This window comes from Pseudophryne corroboree, chromosome 8 (genome assembly GCF_028390025.1).
Source record: "Pseudophryne corroboree isolate aPseCor3 chromosome 8, aPseCor3.hap2, whole genome shotgun sequence".
Taxonomy (NCBI): Eukaryota; Metazoa; Chordata; class Amphibia; order Anura; family Myobatrachidae; genus Pseudophryne; species Pseudophryne corroboree.
This window is the reverse complement of record NC_086451.1, coordinates 393,329,541-393,352,772: the sequence shown is the minus strand read 5'-3', so window position 1 is coordinate 393,352,772 and position 23,232 is coordinate 393,329,541. Positions and strand designations below refer to the sequence as shown.

The 23,232-nt window shown below is 41.0% G+C and overlaps 1 protein-coding gene and 1 long non-coding RNA gene across 2 annotated transcripts in view; one reads left to right on the top strand and one right to left on the bottom strand.

The window, feature by feature from the left end:
• The window catches only part of LOC134949252 (uncharacterized), a 79,205-nt gene extending 59,575 nt beyond the window's left edge, over positions 1-19,630 (top strand). The window contains exons 2-3 of the long non-coding RNA XR_010183128.1: positions 16,679-17,053; positions 19,528-19,630. This is a non-coding gene — a long non-coding RNA (uncharacterized LOC134949252). The remainder of the gene's footprint in view (positions 1-16,678; positions 17,054-19,527) is intronic.
• LOC134949251 (cytochrome P450 2F2-like) overlaps positions 4,657-23,232 on the bottom strand; it is a 188,492-nt gene continuing 169,916 nt past the window's right edge. Inside the window, exon 10 of the mRNA XM_063937732.1 lies at positions 4,657-4,897. Coding sequence (XP_063793802.1) covers positions 4,869-4,897 — 29 coding nt within the window. The 3' untranslated portion in view covers positions 4,657-4,868. The remainder of the gene's footprint in view (positions 4,898-23,232) is intronic.

Genomic DNA, 23,232 nt, shown 5'->3' with positions numbered 1-23,232 from the left:
GGGGTAAGCCATTCTGCGATGATGTTCCTCAGTTTCCGTAAGAGGTTGTCAGCTGTGTGCCTCTTATGGAAACCGGTGATACAAAGCGTAGCCTGCCTAGGAACGAGTTGGCGTTTGCGAGATGCTGCTACTGGTGCTGCCACTGCTGTTCTTGCTGCTTGAGGCAATACATCTACCCAGTGGGCTGTCACAGTCATATAGCCCTGAGTCTGACCTGCTCCACTTGTCCACATGTCCGTGGTTAAGTGGACATTGGGTACAACTGCATTTTTTAGGACACTGGTGACTCTTTTTCTGAGGTCTGTGTACATTCTCGGTATCGCCTGCCTAGAGAAGTGGAACCTAGATGGTATTTGGTACCGGGGACACACTAACTCAATAAATTCTCTAATTCCCTGTGAATTAACGGTGGATACCGGACACACGTTTAACACCACCCAGGCTGCCAAGGCCTGAGTTATCTGCTTTGCAGCAGGATGACTGCTGTGATATTTCATCTTCCTCGCAAAGGACTGTTGAACAGTCAATTGCTTACTAGAAGTAGTACAAGTGGTCTTCCGACTTCCCCTCTGGGATGACGATCGACTCCCAGCAGCAACAACAGCAGTGCCAGCAGCAGTAGGCGTTACACACAAGGATGCATCAGAGGAATCCCAGGCAGGAGAGGACTCGTCAGACTTGACAGTGACATTGCCTGCAGGACTATTGGCTTTCCTGTCTAAGGAGGAAATTGACACTGAGGGAGTTGGTGGTGTGGTTTGTAGGAGCTTGGTTACAAGAGGAAGGGATTTAGTTGTCAGTGGACTGCTTCTGCTGTCACCAAAAGTTTTTGAACTTGTCAATGACTTCTGATGAATGCGCTACAGGTGACGTATAAGGGAGGATGTTCCTAGGTGGTTAAAGTCCTTATCCCTACTTATTACAGCTTGACAAAGGCAACACACGGCTTGACAAATGTTGTCCGCATTTCTGTTAAAATAATTCCACACCGACGAGGTGATTTTTTTTGTAATTTGACCAGGCATGTCAATGGCCATATTCGTCCCACAGACAACAGGTGTCTCCCCGGGTGCCTGACTTAAACAAATCACCTCACCATCAGAATCCTCATTGTCAATTTCCTCCTCAGCGCTAGCAACACCCATATCCTCATCCTGGTGTACTTCAACAGTTACATCTTCAATTTGACTATCAGGAACTGGACTGCGGGTGCTCCTTCCAGCACTTGCAGGGGGCGTGCAAATGGTGGAAGGCGCCACCTCTTCCCATCCAGTGTTGGGAAGGTCAGGCATCGCAACCGACACAATTGGACTCTCCTTGGTGATTTGTGATTTAGAAGAACGCACAGTTCTTTGCTGTGCTTTTGCCAGCTTAAGTCTTTTCATTTTTCTAGCGAGAGGATGAGTGCTTCCATCCTCATGTGAATCTGAACCACTAGCCATGAACATAGGCCGGGGCCTCAGCCGTTCCTTGCCGCTCCGTGTCGTAAATGGCAAGTTTACGCTTCTCATCAGACGCTTTTAATTTTTATTTTTGGGTCATTTTACTGAACTTTTGTTTTTTGGATTTTACATGCTCTCTACTATGACATTGGGCATCGGCCTTGGCAGATGACGTTGATGGCATTTCATCGTCTCGGCCATGACTCGTGGCAGCAGCTTCAGCACGAGGTGGAAGTGGATCTTGATCTTTCCCTATTTTACCCTCCACATTTTTGTTCTCCATTTTTTAATGTGTGGAATTATATGCCAGTAATATATCAATAGCAATGGCCTACTGTACCGTACTGCTATATATTATATACTGGTGGTCAGCAAAATTCTGCACTGTCCTCCTACTATATATACTGCGCACAACTAAAATGCACCACAGGTATGGATGGATAGTATACTTGACGACACAGAGGTAGGTAGAGCAGTGAACTACTGTACCGTAATGCTATATATTATATACTGGTGGTCAGCAAAATTCTGCACTGTCCTCCTACTATATATACTGTGCACTACTAAAATGCACCACAGGTATGGATGGATATTATACTTGATGACACAGAGGTAGGTAGAGCAGTGGACTACTGTACCGTACTGCTATATATTATATACTGGTGGTCAGCAAAATTCTGCACTGTCCTCCTACTATATATACTGCACACAACTAAAATGCACCACAGGTATGGATGGATAGTACACTTGACGACACAGAGGTAGGTAGAGCAGTGGACTACTGTACCGTACTGCTATATATTATTTACTGGTGGTCAGCAAAATTCTGCATTGTCCTCCTACCAGTGGTGCAAGTGTGTGGGTACGGGTGTGTACGGCGTACTCGTAAGAATTTAGCCGTGGGTACGCCGTACCCACACCGACGTGCCGCCACTCCTCTTCCCTCCCTCTGCTGCTCCCTGCCGTCCCCGCCGCACCGCCGCTGATGTGAGGGAAGGAGAGCGCACTCCAGCCTGTGCCTCTCCTTCCCCTCAGTCTCCGGCGGGTGTCTCAGTTTAATTCAGCGCCGATCCGTGAGCCAATCAGAGCTCGCACCCGCGAGCTCTGATTGGCTCACGGATCGGCGCTGAAATAAACTGAGACACCCGCCGGAGACTGAGAGGAAGGAGAGGGTGCAGGCTGCGCTCTCCTTCCCTCACACAGACAGGACGGCGACGGCAGCGGTGAGCAGGGGAGGGGAGGGGGGGGCATGTATACCTGACACTGGGGGATATCTGGCACTGGGGGGGCATGTTATACCTGGCACTGGGGATATCTGGCACTGGGGGCATATCTGGCACTGGGGGGGCATGTATACCTGGCACTGGGGGATATCTGGCACTGGGGGGGCATGAATACCTGGCACTGGGAGCATATCTGGCACTGGGGTACTTGTATACCTGGCACTGGGGGATATCTGGCACTGGGGGGGCATGTATACCTGGCACTGGGAGCATATCTGGCACTGGGGGGGCATGTATACCTGGCACTGGGAGCATATCTGGCACTGGGGGGGACTTGTGTACCTGGCACTGGGAGCATATCTGGCACTGGGGGTGCATGTATACCTGGCACTGGGAGCATATCTGGCACTGGGTGCATATCTGGCACGGGGGGCATATCTGGCACGGGGGGGACATGTGTATCTGGCACTGTGGCCATATCTGGCACTGTGGAGACGTGTATCTGGCACTGGGGCATATCTGACACTGAGGGCATATCTGGCAATGGGGGCATACTTGTGTATCTGGCACTGGGGGCATTTCTGTATCTGGCACTGGGGGCATATCTGGCACTGTGGGCATATCTGGCACTGGGGGCATACTTGTGTATCTGGCACTGGGGGCATATCTGGCACTGTGGGGGCATTTCTGTATCTGGCACTGGGGGGCAATGTATATTTGACACAGTGGGGGCATTTGTGTATCTGGCACTGTGGGGCAATGTGTATCTGACACTGTGAGGCAATGCATATCTGGCACTCTGGGGGCATTTGTGTATCTGGCACTGTGAGGCAATGTGTATCTGGCACTGTGAGGCAATGTGTATCTGGCACTCTGGGGACATTTGTGTATCTGGCACTCTGGGGGCATTTCTGTATCTGGCACAGTGAGGCAATGTGTATCTGGCACTGTGGGGCAATGTATATCTGGCACTGTGGGGCAATGTGTATCTGGCACTATTGGGGTCATACGTGTATCTGCCCCTCCCCCCATATGTGTATCACGCCCCCATTTTCATTGACCACGCCCCATGTGGCATTTGGCTACACCCATTTTTTTGCGCGCGCGCCTTAGGCGCGCGCACACAGTACCCGTAAGACATTTTTTCTACTTGCACCACTGCCTCCTACTATATATACTGAGCACAACTATAATGCACCACAGGTATGGATGGATAGTATACTTGATGACGCAGAGGTAGGTAGAGCAGTGGACTACTGTACCGTACTGCTATATAATACTGGTGGTCACTGGTCAGCAAAATTCTGCACTGTCCTCCTACTATATACTACAATGCAGCACAGATATGGAGCATTTTTCAGGCAGAGAACGTAGATATTTTCAGCACACTGAGCACAGATATTTGCAAGCACACTGAGCACAGATATTTGCAGCACACTGAGCACAGATATTTGCAGCACACTGAACACAGAAACTGAGAGAACGCTGCACGTCCTCTCCCTATCATCTCCAATGCACGAGTGAAAATGGCGGGCGACGCGCGGCTCCTTATATAGAATACAAATCTCCCGAGAATCCGACAGCGGGATGATGACGTTCAGGCGTGCTCGGGTAAACCGAGCAAGGCGGGACGATCCGAGTCTGCTTCGGAACCGTGTAAAATGGGTGAAGTTCGGGGGGGTTCGGATTCCGAGGAACCGAACCTGCTCACCACTAATATATATATATATATATATATATATATACTCCACAAACACTCTCCTCCTGCGCTAATTGGTTTCAAAATAGGCAATTAGGTATAGCTATCTCTAGGATGGGCTGCCTGGTTCCTCTGAGTTCCTTGTTAGGAGGTACTGAGCAAAGAAAATAGAGTATAGAAATAGAGGAAAAATGGCGCCCCAGGGGTTTACAAATACCCTTATACAAAGACTATTGCTTAACAGGATTTGCAATCAATATTTATACAGGTTTTTAAAACACATAACGGACTGTTCTTTTCATAATAATTTATTAAAACAATTATACAAAAACATGAAGTATATCCATCATTATTACATGTACATTATGATGTAGTTTCTCCTACAGAAATCCATCAATGGGATATGGAGGAAAGAAGGCAACCTTTCTGTTGTATCCTTATTCTTCCTCATTAAATATTCGGAGATAACATCAACAAGAAATACAGTAAACCAGCGCGTTTCGTCTAGGAACTAGACTTCATCAGGGGTGCGTCTAGAAATTATAGAACAACAATTCAATAAAATATATAAATACATGAAAATACATAAAAATACATAAGAAAATGTACAAACAATCCGAAAGAAAAGTCCGAAAAAACAAAGATGGGCAAGACAAGGAAAAAATTGAAAACATGGAATGAGCAGTTGATAATCTCACATAATAAGTAGAGACTTTAAGATGTTATTCATAAATATGGTCCACCGAAAAAGATTTTATGTTAGACATACCTTAGATAATAATGTCTATCCTAGAGAGTGATAGGCCTAGATCATTGGCCGAATAGGTTCATACGTGGGCTTCAAAACATCAATGAGGCGTGAAATAAGGGCATAAATTCAGCCTAATTGGGAATATAACAAGTTCTTAAAGGGATCTATTATCTAGATTCAATTAAACAGTACAGGTTGAATAATGTACCACATACCTCGTGAATCTGGTAACTCAGATTACGAAGAGCTCAAAAAGGAAGCATTCGTATGAAAAAAGAGGAATCAGCAACTTCATGCACACATGGAGGACCTAATGAGTTAATTATCATTCGTTAGTGTCTCACCTTATCATGGTGAAAGGTATACATAGAGGGAGGGCCTAAACACAGATACCACTCATTAGAAGAATCACTGGTATATGAACGCCTTCACATCTGAAATGTGAGGACTTGTCTGACCATAAAGATATGTTCTAGGAGGTTACTATTAATCTTTCCATATGTCATAAACCTTGACCTTAATTTAAAATAAAAATGGGCGTATATTGCCTCTAGTCTAATTTTTCTGTCTTTTTAGACTAGAAGTATAAAATTAATTACTTCTATATGAAGCACATATGCTGGTGAATCTGCACCTTATCAATGAAGACTCTATTTTCTATTGTAATTAATCTATTAACATTAAGACTCCACAAGCACAAAATACATTAATCATAACATACCTCAGAAGTCACAATACAGGTGAAAAATGCAGAAATCTATACAGAGTCCTTATGGTATCCTATGGATATGATACCTAGAGGATTTAATTGTATAACAGCAGCTAGGACCTATGTTAACTAAGTCCCAATCTGAGAACACATGTGTATAATCACACTAATTAAAACCAATTGACCCAGGGATATATGGAAACAGACAGCAAAAACTATTTAAAGAATCCACTACTTAATTACCAACAGGTGGGCAATGAAAGGAAGCTGTGCTAGGAGTATAAAATTGCACAGCCCAGCATGAAGGCTTAAAAATAAAAGTACAGGTTGAGTATCCCATATCCACATATTCCGAAATACGGAATATTCCGAAATACGGAATTTTTTGAGTAAGAGTGAGATAGTGAAACCTTTGTTTTCTGATGCCTCAGTGTACACAAACTTTGTTTAATACACAAATTTATTAAAAATATTGTATTATAAGACCTTCAGGCTGTGTATATAAGGTGTATATTAAACATAAATGAATTGTGTGAATGTAGACACACTTTGTTTAATGCACAAAGTTATTAAAAATAATGGCTAAAATGACCTTCAGGCTGTGTGTATAAGGTGTATATGTAACATAAATGCATTCTGTGCTTAGACTTGGGTCCTATAGCCATGATATCTCATTATGGTATGCAATTATTCCAAAATACGGAAAAATCCGATATCCAAAATACTTCCGGTCCCAAGCATTTTGGATAAGGGAGACTCAACCTGTATATATCAGCAATTTAGCAAAGTATGAATACATATTTGTGTAAAAAGAAATCCAGCATCAACTTAAGCTAAATAGAGCCTGGTGTAGAATGTCATAAAGACAAGTTTTCCTTACCTTCCAAATAGTGATCAGCAGTGAGCCAGTAATCATGCAATGAGGCATGGAGGCTAAGTGCATGTTTATATAGGAGGAACTTTGATGACCTCACTTCCTTCAGTGATACTAATTAGTGTTTAAATCACTGTGAATAACTAGTATTATGAAGTAAAAAAGGGGGATCTTTATAAATCCCCAATAGCAATGTTAGTATATAAATATTTTACAACTAGTGAAAATTACCATAAACCTAAAATTAAGCCACATATAGTTTAATTAATTGGCTTTTCCATAATGCCCTGTTGTGGCTAGTATCTATGTGAATTAAATGTGGTTCTGATTGACAGCTAACGGAGCCTATAGAGAAGTGAATGGGAGTGGAGGCGGGACATAAACTTTCCACACTTATTCTAATTGGTGTCCGTCAGGACAGGCCTCCCCAGCAAGGCGACTTTGGTTGCCCATAGCAACTCCAAACGCGCTGCACTCAGTTGCGCCGACGCTGGAGCTAAAATCCCCGTCATCCGGTGCCGTGGGTTGGTAGTCAGACCGGGAAGTCAGGGAGACTGACCGCGTCACGGAAGACGTTGGGACGGGACGGCTTGCGTTCCGTCTCCATGGTGACCCTTACGTCCTCAGTTCCTCAATAGGAGTTTCATTCTGTGAGACACCCACAGATTGTATCTATCAGCAACAGTGATTTATAAGTACATCATACATCCATAAATGTGCTGTTTAGATAGATTCATCAGGAACTATGAGTATTTAACTCATAAAATATAATTGTACTGTTAGTCTTATTAGATCTCACAATATACAGAAGGAACTTTGTGGAATAGCAGTAATATGAATTCTCTACACGTGACAATAAGTGGTAAATTAGCAATATATCTAAGGAATCAATTGAAGTATTGATATTTGTTAGTCTTATAATGACATAATAGACAAGGCTCTATTTTTACAAAAAATTTTTTACAGTATACACACCATTTGACACATTAACACCTAACAATTGTAAATGAATAATTAATGTGATGGTAATCATAAGGACCTCCAACTGGTCGATAATATTACTAGTTCTACAGATACCTAACCAGGGCTCAGAGTGGTAAACTAGATGCCTATTGGCTATTAACAAGCTGAATAAGAACAGGTCTAAAGAAATCTCAGGGAGGAAAGAAAGAGAAAAAAGAAGGATATGGATTTCACTTTCTATAAAAAGCAGGTCATGTCTATATTCTCATTGAGCCCATGCGGAATAAACGTATTCAATGTGTAAATCCAATATGATTCTCTTTGGGCCAAGCGTATATCTCTATCCCCACCCCTTTTACTTTCCTGAATATGATCTAGGACTGTAAACGTCAACTCCTGAATATCTGAGTTGTGGTATTCTTGGAAATGTCTTGGGAGGCTGTGGTTCCTGACTTTATTTTTGATATTCCGCAGGTGTTCTTGAATTCTTATTTTTAGACTTCTCTTAGTCTTACCGATATACGAAAGCTTACAGGTACAGCAGATTTTGTAAATGACATAATTTGTGTTACAAGTAACAATTGACTTCAACATATGAGTTCTCATTCTTTCGTCTTTCCAGCAAAAGGCTTTCTTATCAATATGTCGACAGCATATACATCTATTGCAGGGAAATAGCCCTGTTCATGACATTAAAGGGTGTTTAGCAGTATTATCACTGATTGGTTGGCAGGGATGTAGTTTACTGGGTGCCAGAATATCTTAAGGTTATTAGACTTCCTGAATACCATATTAGGTCTTTCTGATAGATGTGGTTCAAGTATAGGATCCTTATGTAGCAGATGCCAGTGTTTATTCAAAATGTGTCTGATTTTCCCATTTTCTTGATTGTATTGTGTGATGAAGGGTCTCTCATTATTTAGTCCTTAGTTTTTCTTTTGGTTGTGAAAAATCTGTCTCTATCTATCTCGGATGCCCGAATTTGATCCCTACGTAGCTCGGAATCTTCATATCCCCTATCAGCGAACTGTTCTACTAATGCAGAGGATTGTTCCCAGTAGCTGACCATGTTGTTACAATTTTTTCGCATTCTAGTGAACTGTAAAAAAAGGTACTGTTGTCTTCCATCTAGTGAGATGGACTCTGTTACGTGGTATGAAACTGTTTGGCATCGGTTTCTTTAAAATGTGTTTTCGTATTCAATAATCCATCTGCCTCAATGTTAAGGAGGATATCAAGATAATCTATCGTTGAAGGATGTTGCTTGTATGTGAACCTCAGATTATAGGGGTTATCTTGGATACAGGAGATAAAACTGACGAGTGTCTCTAGTTGACCGTCCCAAATTAGGATCAAATCGTCGATGTATCTTTTATAGAACTTAATATTAGAATGTTTAAACTTCTCCTTGGTATATATGTACTCCTGTTCCCACTGGTCCATATAGATGTTAGCATACGATGGGGCAAACTTGGTCCCCATCGCGGTCTTCTGTTTCTGAAGGTAATACTGTCCTTCAAACTCAAAGTAATTTCGATGTAAAACAAACCAGATACCTTCTATTAAGAATTCCCTCTCATCGTTAGAGTCGCTGTCATCGTCTATTAGGATTCTCTCAACTGCTTTCAATCCCTTGGAATGTGGGATGGAGGTATAAAGGGCTTGCACGTCGATTGTTACCCATCTATACGATGGGAGCCACTGTAGTTCTCTCAAGTTCATAAGGAGACTGGTAGAATCCTTCAAATACGATTGTTGTCTTTGCACGTATGGTTGTAGTTTGATATCCAAGAAGTGAGACAGGTTGGAGGTTAAGGAATCCACACCTGCCACTATAGGTCTACCTGGGGGTGGGGTTAAACACTTATGCACTTTTGGTAAGTGGTAAAAGATAGGAATCTTAGGTTTTTTGTTGTATATATATTCAAATTCCTCTTTAACTATTACCTCTTTATTCTTAGCCTCATTCAGCAGGATGTACAATTCTTCTATGAACTTCTCTGATGGGTCCCCCTTTAATAGCTCATAAGTGGATGTATCTGTGATTTGTTTCAATGCCTCTTCAACATATGCGCTTCTTTCTTGAATGACTACAGCTCCTCCCTTATCAGCCATTTTAATAACTATGGTGTCATCCTTCTTAAGTTGTTTAACCGCTAGTCTTTCTTGAGCTGTGAGGTTATCACAAAATTTAGCATTTTGAAGTTTCAATTTCTTGAAATCTTCTTTGACTGAGTCAAAGAAGAAATCAATATGGCTACCCCTAGATTCCTCTGGATAGTATCTAGAGGGGGGTGCAACTAAGGGTTTAGTTTTGGGCTCGTGGGTCAATTTTTGTACTGGATTCTTCAAGAAGTGTCTTTTTAGAGTGAGAGTGCGAATGTACTTATTGAGTTCCACAAAAAGATTGAATTTATCCACGTGCTGATTTGGGGCGAACTTCAAACCCTTATTTAATACTGCTGCCTGTGCGCTTGATAGTTCCTTTTTGGAAAGATTAATGATGCCTGATTTAAGGGTTCCTGTAGGAAGTTGATTGCTCTTTTTTTGTGGTTGGTGACTTTTCTTCCCCCCCTTGTGCCTCTTCTCCTAGGTTGAGATGTCTTTTCATTCCTTATGGAGAGTCTAGGCGGGTATGGAGATTTTCCCTTTCTTAATGATACGGTAGACCTGTGTTCATTCTTGTCCCTAAAAAAGCCCTCCTTTTAGGGGAGACTGGCCTTAAAAGGTCATATCTATTGTAATATGAGTGTCTCTCATGAAATTTAATGGGGGATAATTGTGTACGGTAAGAAGATTTTCTTCCATATCTTTGTCAAGGTGATAGATTGGAACTCCTTCTCCTTCCATAGTAGTTCCTTTGTTTAGGGCGTTGCCTAGGGGCAACATTGCATCTCTGTTGGAAAACTTCATCCTCATACTCCTCCTGGGCTCTCCTCCTTCCTTTTTGTATTTGATATTCATTGGAGTCTTGCTTATTGGGGCCACTTCCCCAGTCATGTATTTTCCCATTAGTATAATCAGTTTTATATCGAGCAAACTTTTTTTGTTTGCGCAGAATGATCTCGTTCTCTAGAGAGTCTAATTTATACTTCAGATCTGCCATGTCCTTTTTGAAATCTTCATTAAATTTAATGAGTACAGACTCTAGTTTACCCAGTTCGACCTCTAATCCTTCTAGTTCTTTCTTCCTCTCTGTTACGATAAGCTCCACCAGTTAAGTGGCACTTTCATCCAAAATCCTATTCCACTTATCATTAAAGTCCTCAATCAGTGTTTCCATTACTGGTGTCTTATTGAGCCTTAGGCCTCTAGGGATTCGGCCTACTTCCAGGTATTTTTTAAGTGTGATGAGATCGTACCAGCTTTTTAGCTCTCTGGAAGCTAATTTCTCCATTCTATTGAGTAAATGATAATACTGTTCATTATCCTCTTCGGTTTGTTCCATGTCTTGCACATCCTCCAAGAAAATGGTTCTACATTTTTGACTTCTACTTTTACGATCGTTAAATAGAGGCATAATGCCCCGCCGCAACGGAGAGTACCTAACAAAAATAGTTACACTGCACAAACAATCTCCTCCTGCGCTAATTGGTTTCAAAATAGGCAATTAGGTATAGCTATCTCTAGGATGGGCTACCTGGTTCCTCTGAGTTCCTTGTTAGGAGGAACTGAGCAAAGAAAATAGAGTATAGAAATAGAGGAAAAATGGCACCCCAGGGGTTTACAAATACCCTTATACAAAGACTATTGCTTAACAGGATTTGCAATTAATATTTATACAGGTTTTTAAAACACATAATGGACTGTTCTTTTCATAAAAATTTATTAAAACAATTATACAAAAACATGAAGTGTATCCATCATTATTACATGTACGTTATGATGTAGTTTCTCCTACAGAAATCCATCAATGGGATATGGAGGAAAGAAGGCATCCTTTCTGTTGTATCCTTATTCTTCCTCATTAAATATTCGGAGATAACATCAACAAGAAATACAGTAACCCAACGCATTTCATCTAGGAACTAGACTTCATCAGGGGTGCCCAATAGAAAAACAATATAGATAGAGTGCGCTGTCAACGGCAGCCTGTACAGGGAAGGTCAGTTCCCTTGGTTATATATAGAGAAGAAAAAGTAAGTACTGGCGCCGGCTGAGAGTCAGAAATATAACAAACAACTGAATCAGTAGTAAATTTAATAAAATGATTATTTTTAATAAACTTTCTTAAAGGAGATAGTCTACTCCTTAATTGTGTAAAACAATTGCATAAGCACAATAGGTATTTTAAAATGCCACAAGTACCCCTCCAAATAAATGTCCACTATCTCTGGCAAGGACTAAAAATCCACAATGTTGCACAAGTTCATTGGATGGAAAGTAATTTTACCAGACGTATTTCCGGATGGTATCCCCTAGGTCTCCTGTGCAAATGGAGACCAGATGGCAAATGGGGGCAAGTCCGAGTCTGTGAAGAGCTTGTGTAGAAGTTAAATCCAGTGGAGATTGTTAGGTCCAAATATCGCCAGGGTGTGGATAAGGATTCTGGTACTTGTAGTTCTGCAGGAAGGCTCAACGCGTTTTGCTGGTCTAATGGGTGCACAGCCGATCGCACCCCTGCACAGCGATTTTTCCCTCCCCCTGTTGGCAGCGATTACCTGGTCGCAAGATTAAAAGAATTACCCCCATAGTACCTAGTTGTAGTGCAAATAGCATTGTCCATGTATTTAAAGTAGATGGGAAATGGTCAGATAATATTAAAATGATACTCATACCCCTTCCACTGTGCCAAAAGTAAGGAAAGAGGTTTCCACTGTTTCATAAATAAGACCACTAAGGGGGTTATTCAGACCTGATCGCAGCAGCAAATTTGTTAGCTAATGGGAAAAGCCATGTGCACTGCAGGTGGGGAAGATACAACAAGTGCAGAGAGAGTTAGGTTTGGGTGGGTTATATTGTTTCTGTGCAAGGTAAATACTGACTGCTTTATTTTTACACTGCAATATAGATTTCAGTCTGAACACACCCCACCCAAATCTAACTCTCTCTGCACATGTTATATCTTCCCCCCCCTCCCCCTCCCCCCCTCTGCAGTGCACATGGTTTTGCCCATTAGCTAACAAATTTGCTGCTGCGATCAGATCTGAGGGGGTAATTCAGACCTGATCGCAAGGCAGCGTTTTTTGCACTGCTGCGATCAGATAGTTGCTGCCTACATGGGGAGTGTATTTTTCGATGTGCTAGTGTGCGTTCGCATGTGTAGCAGAGCTGCACAAACTGATTCTGTGCAGTTTCTGCTCAGCCCAGGACTTACTCACCCGCTGCGATTTCTTCAGCCTGTCCTGGACCTAAATTAACGCCAGACACCCGCCCTGCAAACGCATGGACATGCCTGCTTTTTTCCAGACACTCCCTGAAAACAGTCAGTTGCCACCCACAAACGTCCTCTTCCTGTCAATCTCCTTGCGATCGCCTATGCGATCGCATTTTCAACATCATCCCGCCGCTATGCACCGATGCCTGGTGCAGTTGTATGACGTGCCTGTGCATTGCGGTGCATACGCATGCGCAGTTCAGATCTGATTGCAGGCTGTGAGAAAACGCAGCTTAGCGATCAACTCTGAATTACCCCCTGAATTAGGCCCTAAGGCCCTCATTCCGAGTTGATCGCTCGCTAGCTACTTTTAGCACCCGTGCAGATGCATAGTTGCTGCCCACGGGGGAGTGTATTTTCACTTTGCAAGAGTGCGAACGCCTGTGCAGCCGAGCGGTACAAAAACATTTTGTGCAATACAAGACCAGCCCTGTAGTTACTCATTCTGTGCGATGATTGCTGCAACGAAGGTCCCGGAATTGATGTCAGAGAAACGCCCTGCAAATGCATGGACACGCCTGTGTTTTTCCAAACACTCCCAGAAAACGGTCAGTTGATACCCATCAACTCCCACTTGCTGTCAATATCCTTGCGATCGGCTGTGCGAATGGAATCGTTGCTAGAAGCAGTGTAAAACAACGATGCTATTTGTACCAGTACGCCGCTCGTATGCGCATTGTGGCTCATACGCATGCGTAGTTTTGCCATTTTTTGAAATGATCGCTATGCAGTGAACAACGGAAGCTAGCTATCAACTCGGAATGAGGGCCTAAATCCGATCTGTTCCTTACATAGTTACATAGTTGGTGAGGTTGAAAAAAGACAAATGTCCATTGAGTTCAACCTGTCATTTAGATGCTGTAACCTTGGATATTTCTAACAGTTAGGAATTTTTTTAATCCATTTTCAAACTTGTTTAGTGAGTCCACCATTACTACCTCCTCTGGTAGAGAATTCCAAATCCTTACTGCTCTTACTGTAAAGAATCCTTTCCTCCATTGTGTATGATTTTTTTTTTCTTCTAACCTCAGGGGGTGTCCTCATGTCCTGTGTAGCATTTTTTTTAATTATTAACAGATCATCTGATAAGTCCTTGTTTTGTCCCTTAATGTATGTCCTCGTGTCCTGTGTAGCATTTTTTATTTTATAAACAGATCATCTGATAAGTCCTTATTTTGTTCCTTAATGTATTTATAAATATTAATAATGTCCCCTCTCAGCCGCCTTTTTTCCAGTGTAAACATATCTAACCTTGTGAGTCTTTCCTCATAATTCAGAACCTCTAACCTCATAACCAGTTTGGTGGCTCACCTCTGAACGCTTTCTATTTCAAAGATACATTTTTTATAGTGCGGCGCCCAGAACTGTACACAATATTCCAGGTGCGCCCGTACCAATGATTTAAGCATCCCTTCTCTCTATTCCCCGTTTTATGTAAGTTAACACCTTATTTGCTTTTGTTGCTGCATTTTGTCATTGCCTACTGCTACTGAGTCTATTATCGATAAGCACACCAAATCCTTTTCAACCACCGTTATCCCTACATTTTCTAAATTTAGTTTATATTCTGCCCGATTATTCTTAATCCCAAAGTGCATAACTTTAAATTTTTCTATATTGAACCTCATTCTCCATTTGTCTGTCCAGACCTCCAGTCTGGATAAGTCATTCCGTAGAGACTCAGCATCCTTGTCTGAATTAATTACTCAACAAAGTTTAGTATCATCTGCGAAAATTGACATTGTGCTTTCTAGGCCCACTCCTAGGTCATTAAGGAATATGTTAAACAGCAATGGCCCAAGTACTGAACCCTGCGGTATTCCACTATGCACTGAGGCCCATTCAGAGAACTTCCCATTAATCACCACTCGCTGTTCCCTGTTGTACAGCCAATTACTTACCCAAGTACAAATAGTGTTTCCTACCCCAAGCTCTCTCAATTTGAAAAGGCCTTATCAAGGTCCAGAAGGACCACATTCACTGCTTTTTCCCTGATCAATATTTTTGCTCACTTTCTCGTATAAGCTTATTAATTTAGTTTGACATGACCAGTCCTTCACAAAACCATGTTGGTTCCTATTAATAACCTTGGAGGTATCTAAGAGTACTCTAGTATACTATCCCTTAATATATCTTCCAGTATTTTTCCAACTATAGATGTCAAACTTACTGGTCTATTGTTGCCAGGATGAGTTTCAATTCTCTTTTTAAATATTGGGACTACCTCTGCTGTACGCCAGTCTTTTGGTATCATTCCTGATGTAACTGACTCACTAAAAATCAAATATAGGGGCCTTGATAGCTGAGTTAAGTTCCATAAGAACCCTGGGGTGTAGTCCATCCGACCCAGGAGATTTATTTATCTTAATTTTACTTAGTCTCTCCCATACTACATCCTTGGTTAACTGTGTACTTAGCAATGGGTCATTTTTATTGCTGATGTGCACTACTCCCGTCAACTGGTCCTCTCTCGTGAATACTGATGAAAATAATTTATTCAATAACTCTGCTTTTCCTATCATCATTAATCAAGACAGCCAACTCACCCTTTAGTGGTCCAATATTTTCCTTTTTTAACCTTTTACCGTTTATATACTTAAAGTACTTTTGGGGGTTTGTTTTACTTTCCTTTTCAATTTGTTTTTAATTTTCTATTTTGGCTGCTCTGATTTCTTTTTTGCATTTTTTGTTACATTCCCTGTAGAACTGGAATGATTCAACCTTCCCGTCAGACTTAAATGCTCCTTAACCTTCTTATTAAGCCACATTGGTTTGAATTTACTACTCCTGTTTTTGTTTACCTAGGGGATGAACAATTGAGTGTACTTATTGAGTTCAGTTGTAAAAACATCCCACATTTCAGCCACACAGGTGACGTATACCGAACTACCTCTTCTTATTTTTGTTTGTTTTAATTTCTAGGTGGCCAGTTCTGTCCTAAAATCTCATGTTTATTGTTCTTTAAAATATACACACAGGTGTTGGCTGTTTTGCAGCCCCACATCGAGGCCTCAATCTGCTTCTCTACCCAGGAGTCTCAGTGGCATGCCGTCAGGGTAGATTTCTATGAGCTGGCTGGCATGTCCACTGTGCTTGGAGCCATAGATTGCACATACATTCAGCTGAGACCACCTAGGGGCAGGCAGCACATATATACTAATCACCATTTCGAACACTCCACAAATGTGCAGGTGGTTTGTGATGCAAATCTCAAAATAATGAGTGTTGTTGCTTGTTACCCTGGGGGCTGCCATGACTCCTTCATCCTCAGTCAGTCATCCCTCTTTGATAAGTTTGAGGACGGACAAATGCCAGATGGATTGCTGCTGGGTATGTAATTTGATATGTGTAGGCCAGCGTATACTTTGTCCAAATACAGGGGCAGATGTATTAACCTGTAGAAGGCATAAGGAAGTGAGAAACCAGTGATATGTGCAAGGTGATAAAGGCACCAGCCAATCAGCTCCAATATGTAAATAAACATTTAGGATCAGATTGTCTGCTGCCTTTATTACCTTGCACATATCACTGGTTTATCACTTCCTTATGCCTTGTACTGGTTAATATGTCTGCCCCACAGTGTGTTACTTATGTGTTGCTGTATCTTAACATGAATCACGTTACTATATCTGTCTTTTAGGTGATGGAGGATATGGCTGTTTCTCTTGGCTTCTAACTCCATTGTCCCGACCTGAATACCCTGCTGAACACAATTACAATCATGCACATAAGTCCACGCGGAATGTGATAGAAAGATGTTTTGGTGTGCTGAAATCTAGGTTTCGGTGTCTGGATAAGTCTGGTGGCCTTTTGTTGTATAGTCCCTCCATGGTGACTCAAATTGTGTTCTGCTGCTGCTTTCTTCATAACATGTGTTTGCAATAACATCTGCCACATGTTGAGGAGGAGGAAGAAAGCAGCCAGCAAGCAGAGGAATTAAAGACATCTGGTGATACTTGGAGTACAGATGTAGGGAGGCAGGTTAGGCAAGAGCTCATCACTCGCTATTTCTAAGGTAAGTTTGGTTTGCTTATTTCATTTGTTGTGTAATCATAAGTAGATGTTTTGCCATTTTTATTGGCAAAACCATTACTCAGAATGTGTCTGTCTCCTTGACACATACAAACATACCCTTGCTTTATGCAAAACAAATGTTGCATGTGTATTGTGTGTATTTTAAAACTCAAAACAACAGATTATGAGTGGCATGCATTAAGTCTGGATAAGTGATCGTAAACTTGCAGTGCTAATTTATTACAAGCACACATTATCCATTTAGTATTTTACTTTATCATTGTGTGTAACGTCCTAATGCACAGGTTCACAAACTCGGCCCTCAGGACCACACACAGTGCATGTTTTTCACGTAACCCAGTAGAAGCACAGGTGTATGAATTACTCACAGACATATGTTAAAAGGTTCATAGGTGAAGCTAATTATGTCACTTGTGATTCTGTGAGTAGACCTGCAAAACATGCACTGTGTGGGGTCCTGAGGGCCGAGTTTGAGAACCCGTGTTCCCAAAAAACACTCCTCAACATATAATATGTTAGCCTTGAGGAATACATGTATCCCTATGTGTGATGCTCCATCATATTTAAGGGACACAAACTTACTGTAATCAGAAATAATTTATTTCCTAATGTTTGCTGCAGTAAACTTGCTGATGTGTAAGTAAATACACAGTTTGCCACATATATACATTATTATACACATTCTTTGTTTTTTGTTTATAAGTTCTTATTTGTTGGTTTCTGCATCATGTGTAATAACATTCTTACTAATTTTTAACACACACAAACATGTCCCAACAATACTGACATTCATTTTGTCAATGTTTTTTTAAAAATTCAATGCCAACATATTAAAAGCTTTTTACGCAACTCAATTGCGTTCTTCTTGTTATGTTGTATAGAGAAGAAAGGTAAAATAGTTATCAATAACATTGTAATTTGGATTGTCTGCAGGATATGAGAATGATTGGAATCTAGAAAGAGTAATGATTAGAAAAAAATCAAGTGGTCTGTTTACTTCCTGCTAAAGACATTCTGCCTGGCTGCCAATTACTGTGTCTGCAGGATATGAGAATGATTGGAATCTAGAAAGAGTAATGGTTAGAAAAAAATCAAGTGGTCTGTTTACTTCCTGCTAACATGTATGTGCGGCTCCATCAACATTTCCCTCCTCCAATACAAAAAAAAATCATAAAGAATAAATGTGCATACACATTTTATGTTGTTGTTTGTACCACTTATAATTAATGATGTTGTATAAATTGTCAAGGAGCTAAGTGTTATATATTTTTTGCCAAACATACACTTACTAACTATTTTGAGTTACTTATCACAAATGTCTAACTTGTACTTTTTTCACGTTTTTTTTTGGTGGCTTCTTGTCCTGCCCTTTGCCTTTAGCACTGTCATGTTGTCGTGCTCTGGTGGAGTGTCTTGGTGGTGATGAGACTGGCGTGATATTTGGAGTAGTTGTACCATAACTGCTGCTTGTTTGCTATTGGTGCGTGCATCTGAGTGTTTCATTCAGGTTAGTGAGGGTGGCATTGAGTTCACGTATAGCAGCATTTTGATTGTCTACAATTCGGAATAAACTTTCATTAATCTTTTGATTGTTTTGAAAAATGTTCATATAACTTTGCTGTTGTCTGTGCTGTTCTTCCATTAGTCTGTGCTGTTCTTCCATTATGCGCTGTAAGTTGCCCATGACCTGTGTAATGTCTGTACGCATGAGTTCCATGGTATTGCCAATTCTGGTTGTTTGTTCATTTTGTCTACTCAGATTTCTTGATATTCTTCTGAGGTGACATGGTAGGCTTGCAAACATTTGTGTCTGCCTACGCAGGCAATCTTCATTAGTGGCCTGCTGTCTATCCCAAATGGTCCAAAACACCTTATCAGGGCCTTGTGTTACTGGTGTTGTTGGGCTGTGTTGTGGTGGTGGTGTGATTTGCTGTGGTGGTGTACTCACAGGTGCTGGGGGGCTCATTCCTTGCCTTAATGGCTGTATTTTTAAGATGTTTGTCTCCTCCATGTCACTGTATTGCTGTTGTTGCGGAGGGATGCTGTTCCCAGGACTAGAAGCTGAAATGTTAAACAAATCTCTGTTAGCTATCCATATGTTTGAGAAATGTAAACAAATCACTACACATGGAACACATGTCATTCACTGTTGCTTTCAAATATTTTGCCTAGCAACATCATCACTCATAACTTAAATACATACATATGCCTGTTTGTGGCAAATGTGTCTGGTTACTTAATTGTGAAAGCAAACACTTTAGTTTTATTGTAGCTCACACATACTCCACCATAAAAACACATTGGAATCCATAATGTGTTACCTTATAGCTTTGATCAAACAAACATAGTAATGTTTTTATATGTATTTTGCAATGTTACCTCAAACACACATGTGAAATTTGGAGAAACAAACTTACTTTTTTCTAAAAAAAAAAAAATGCTTTTTTGTTGCAGCATCTTACACACAATGTCATACTGTATGGCTCAAGTGGACATACATATCTTTACTGGATGTGGACAAGGCCATTTAGCTTGGATTCCATTTCAGGTTTTACTTACTGCGGTAAGTATCTAAGTTTTTGATGTGTTTTGACTTAATGCGGTTAAGAAAAATTTGGATTACGTTCTGAAATTTTTAACATTTATTTCAGTTTGATACTCACAATCAAGATGAGGGGAGTGTGGATGACGTCTTGGAGGTGTGTCCAAAATTTGGAGTGGGGGGACAGAACATACGGACGATAATCTTCGTGGCGGTGTAGCCTGCTGTGGTTGGGTCGGGACATACGACCTTGCTTTCTTTTCGACCATAGGTTTTTTGTGGTGATGTCTTACAGAAGTCCCACTTCTGCTGCTCCATACTTCTTTTGATGGACCTATTAATGAAAGTGCAATTTTGTTATGGCCATTCCTTTACAAACATACCCTATACTACAATGGACACTTAGCCTGCTTCCGCAGCGTCATCATCATCAGATGTGATGGGAGTTACTGGAGGACGAGTAGTACTGCTTTTTTCAAACACTGTAAAAAATAAAATAAAAAACATGTATTCATGCTATTGTTGATACATCCACCCATTATGCTTACAAACATTTATTCTTTAAGAAATGCTTGCTTTATTTAAAAAAAAAACATAAGGACCGGAATAAAAAAAAACAATACATAAAACAATAAACATTGTCCAATAGACATATGCACTATGGAAAAATCAACACAGGAAAACATGTACAGGACACTGACATAGGCCACAAGTAAAAAAAAAAAAAAACATTACCAACCAAAAACACACATATCTTCATTTTGTATTGAAAGGAAAAATATTACAGATGCAATATATAAATTGCTCTGTGATGTGGGACTCCAAACACACATTACCACTATATGAGCCAAACCAAAATGTATAAATATTTTAAAAATTACACTGCAGTGTGGTGTCACGGTACAAATACAAACTAAAAAGTATCAAAGAAATAGTGGTATTTTGTATAAATATATTACATTATCTAATAATGACATTACACATGTAAGTGGTTTCCAAACCACTTTCCACTACTCCAGAATCTAACATGACAACCACTGTTTTTTAAACATTGCACATGGATCACATAAATATAAAACATAGTCACAATTATAAAAAAAAAAGGCCCAAAAGGAAAACATTATTGCAGGACAATTCAGAGACACACCAAGTCCAAACTACACATGCAAAATATCTTGCATAAAAACACATGACATACAATAAAGTAAGATGTTACATTGGCTTTTGTATAAAACATTAACCAAAACAATGTATTTGCTGACACACACTTGACGATGGGAGTAATATGCAACGTCACATGACACACATTTAAAAAAATAAAATAAAAAATAAGGTCATAGAATGTAAATGCAAATACACATGCTCACCATTCTTCCTGGGCCTATCGGAATCCCGGACATGGGTTGCAGAGACTACTTCAGGAGGTATTACACTCCGCATGGGCTCCTCATACTCCAGATATCTTGCAATATAGGGCTGCCCACCACCGGTTTTTCGAGCCGACTTCGCCTCCTTGGCCATTTTGGACTTGACACGTCGCTTTATGTCATAGTACCGTTTGCGGCACGTGTCCTCCGTCCGCTTGACCACCCCTCCCTATTGACAGCAGCAACAACTTTCGCCCACAACACCGTCTTCCTCCGTGTTGGCACCTTGGCGGACTCGGGGCCAAATAGCTGCCTCTGATACTTCATCAGCTCACGCACCAATGCCACATTTTCAGAAAAACTAAACTTTACATTCCACCCAGTCTTAGTAGTGGTGCGTGGCTGCGGAGCACTCTGACTGTCACTATCACTTGAGGCTGCTGCAGCAACCTCACCCACCTCCTCCACCTCACTAACCTCACTAACACTCACCTCCTCCACCTGACCGACCTCCTCCCCCTCACTCACACCCTCCACCTCACCCACCTCTGAGTCACACATAATTGTGTGTCTAAACAGTTAACACAGAAAAAACAAAAAACAAACAACACACTCCTCCACTACCACTACACAACTCACACACACACACACACACACACACACACACACACAAACACTGACAAGGGACTATAAAGAATAATAACTTGGACTAAAAATGATACAAAACCACAAAATACAAGACTACAAGAATGACAAGACGACTTTCAAACACAATACCACACTCAGAAATCGCTACCAACACTCCTCACCAAACCACAAATTCACCTACCTCCACAGCACAACCTCCCTCCTCCTCACCACTAACTAAACCAACGAGGTGCGGACTATTTGGGGCGTATTTATATGGTTGCGCACAGACACTCCTACCATCTGAAACACAACCAATCACGAACGGGGATGAAAACCGAAACTGAAAGTGAAAATGCGGCCGCTGGAAAAAAAAAACCCTGCCGCGTTTAACTTAGGAAAACAACCAGCAAATACAACAAAAACATGTACGCAAATGACAATGACGGCCGTAAATGTGCCAAAAAAAAACGACTGGCATCGACATCGGAAAATACGAAAACCATAAAGTCGACTGCTTCGTAACTTTGCATATATGGATTCAAAAAGTTGAATGAAAAGGCACCCGATACAAAACGAGTTTAAACACTACACAAACCGACTCAAACACGAATATTAGTAAATATTGCCCCTTGAATCCAAAAGGACTAAATTAAGTCTTAGATTATACCTGTTTAGATGAAATTGATGTTTGCTCTATATCTGAATTATTAGAACAACCTGTTATATAGTGCTGGCTGATTAGCACTTTAATATGAGGCCTTATAAAATAAAATATATATTTTTGCTGAGCAGAAATTGTGTTTATTGGTAAAAATATGCCAACTATTTGGTATTGAGCAGCATGGAGAAGCTTGCTTTTGTTTATTTATATAATACTATGAATTTTAAATTGATTAATATTGTTGTAATTTCACATATATATAGTCTTTATAATTTATACACTAATGGATGAATACACAGGTATCCGCATTAACATTCAAGGGCTGACCCTGTAGGGGATTTAAAAAGGGCAAAGATTCAATAGCCCTTTAGTCTTGAGAAAGTCCAGAGTTTGTACAGGACGAAACGCATACCCCCCTCATTGGAGTCTGGTCTCTACATGAGAGACGGACACTGGCACCAGCGATTCTATCACCCGTGGCTGTGTCTACACGGCATTTGGAGTATTACCTTCCCCGCTCGCCAGGACAGATCTTCTGCACCATCATAGTGCCGGTGGTCAATTGTCGAGCGCTCATCTGGAAGGGTAATTCCAAAACTAATTACCTTTGGTGCTCCTGCATTATTCCCGCTAGATTGGGTGAATTATACTACAGAGCAAAATCTCCTGCACTGGGACTCCAGTGGCAGGCAGGCCAGAGTTATTTTAAACTACTGATGTGCACCGGAAATATTTCGGGTTTTGTGTTTTGGTTTTGGGTTCGGTTCCGCGGCCGTGTTTTGGATTCGGACGCGTTTTGGCAAAACCTCATCGAAAAATTTTTGTCGGATTCGGGTGTTTTTTTCAAAAAACCCTAAAAAACAGCTTAAATCATAGAATTTGGGGGTCATTTTGATCCCATAGTATTATTAACCTCAATAACCATAATTTCCACTCATTTCCAGTCTATTCTGAACACC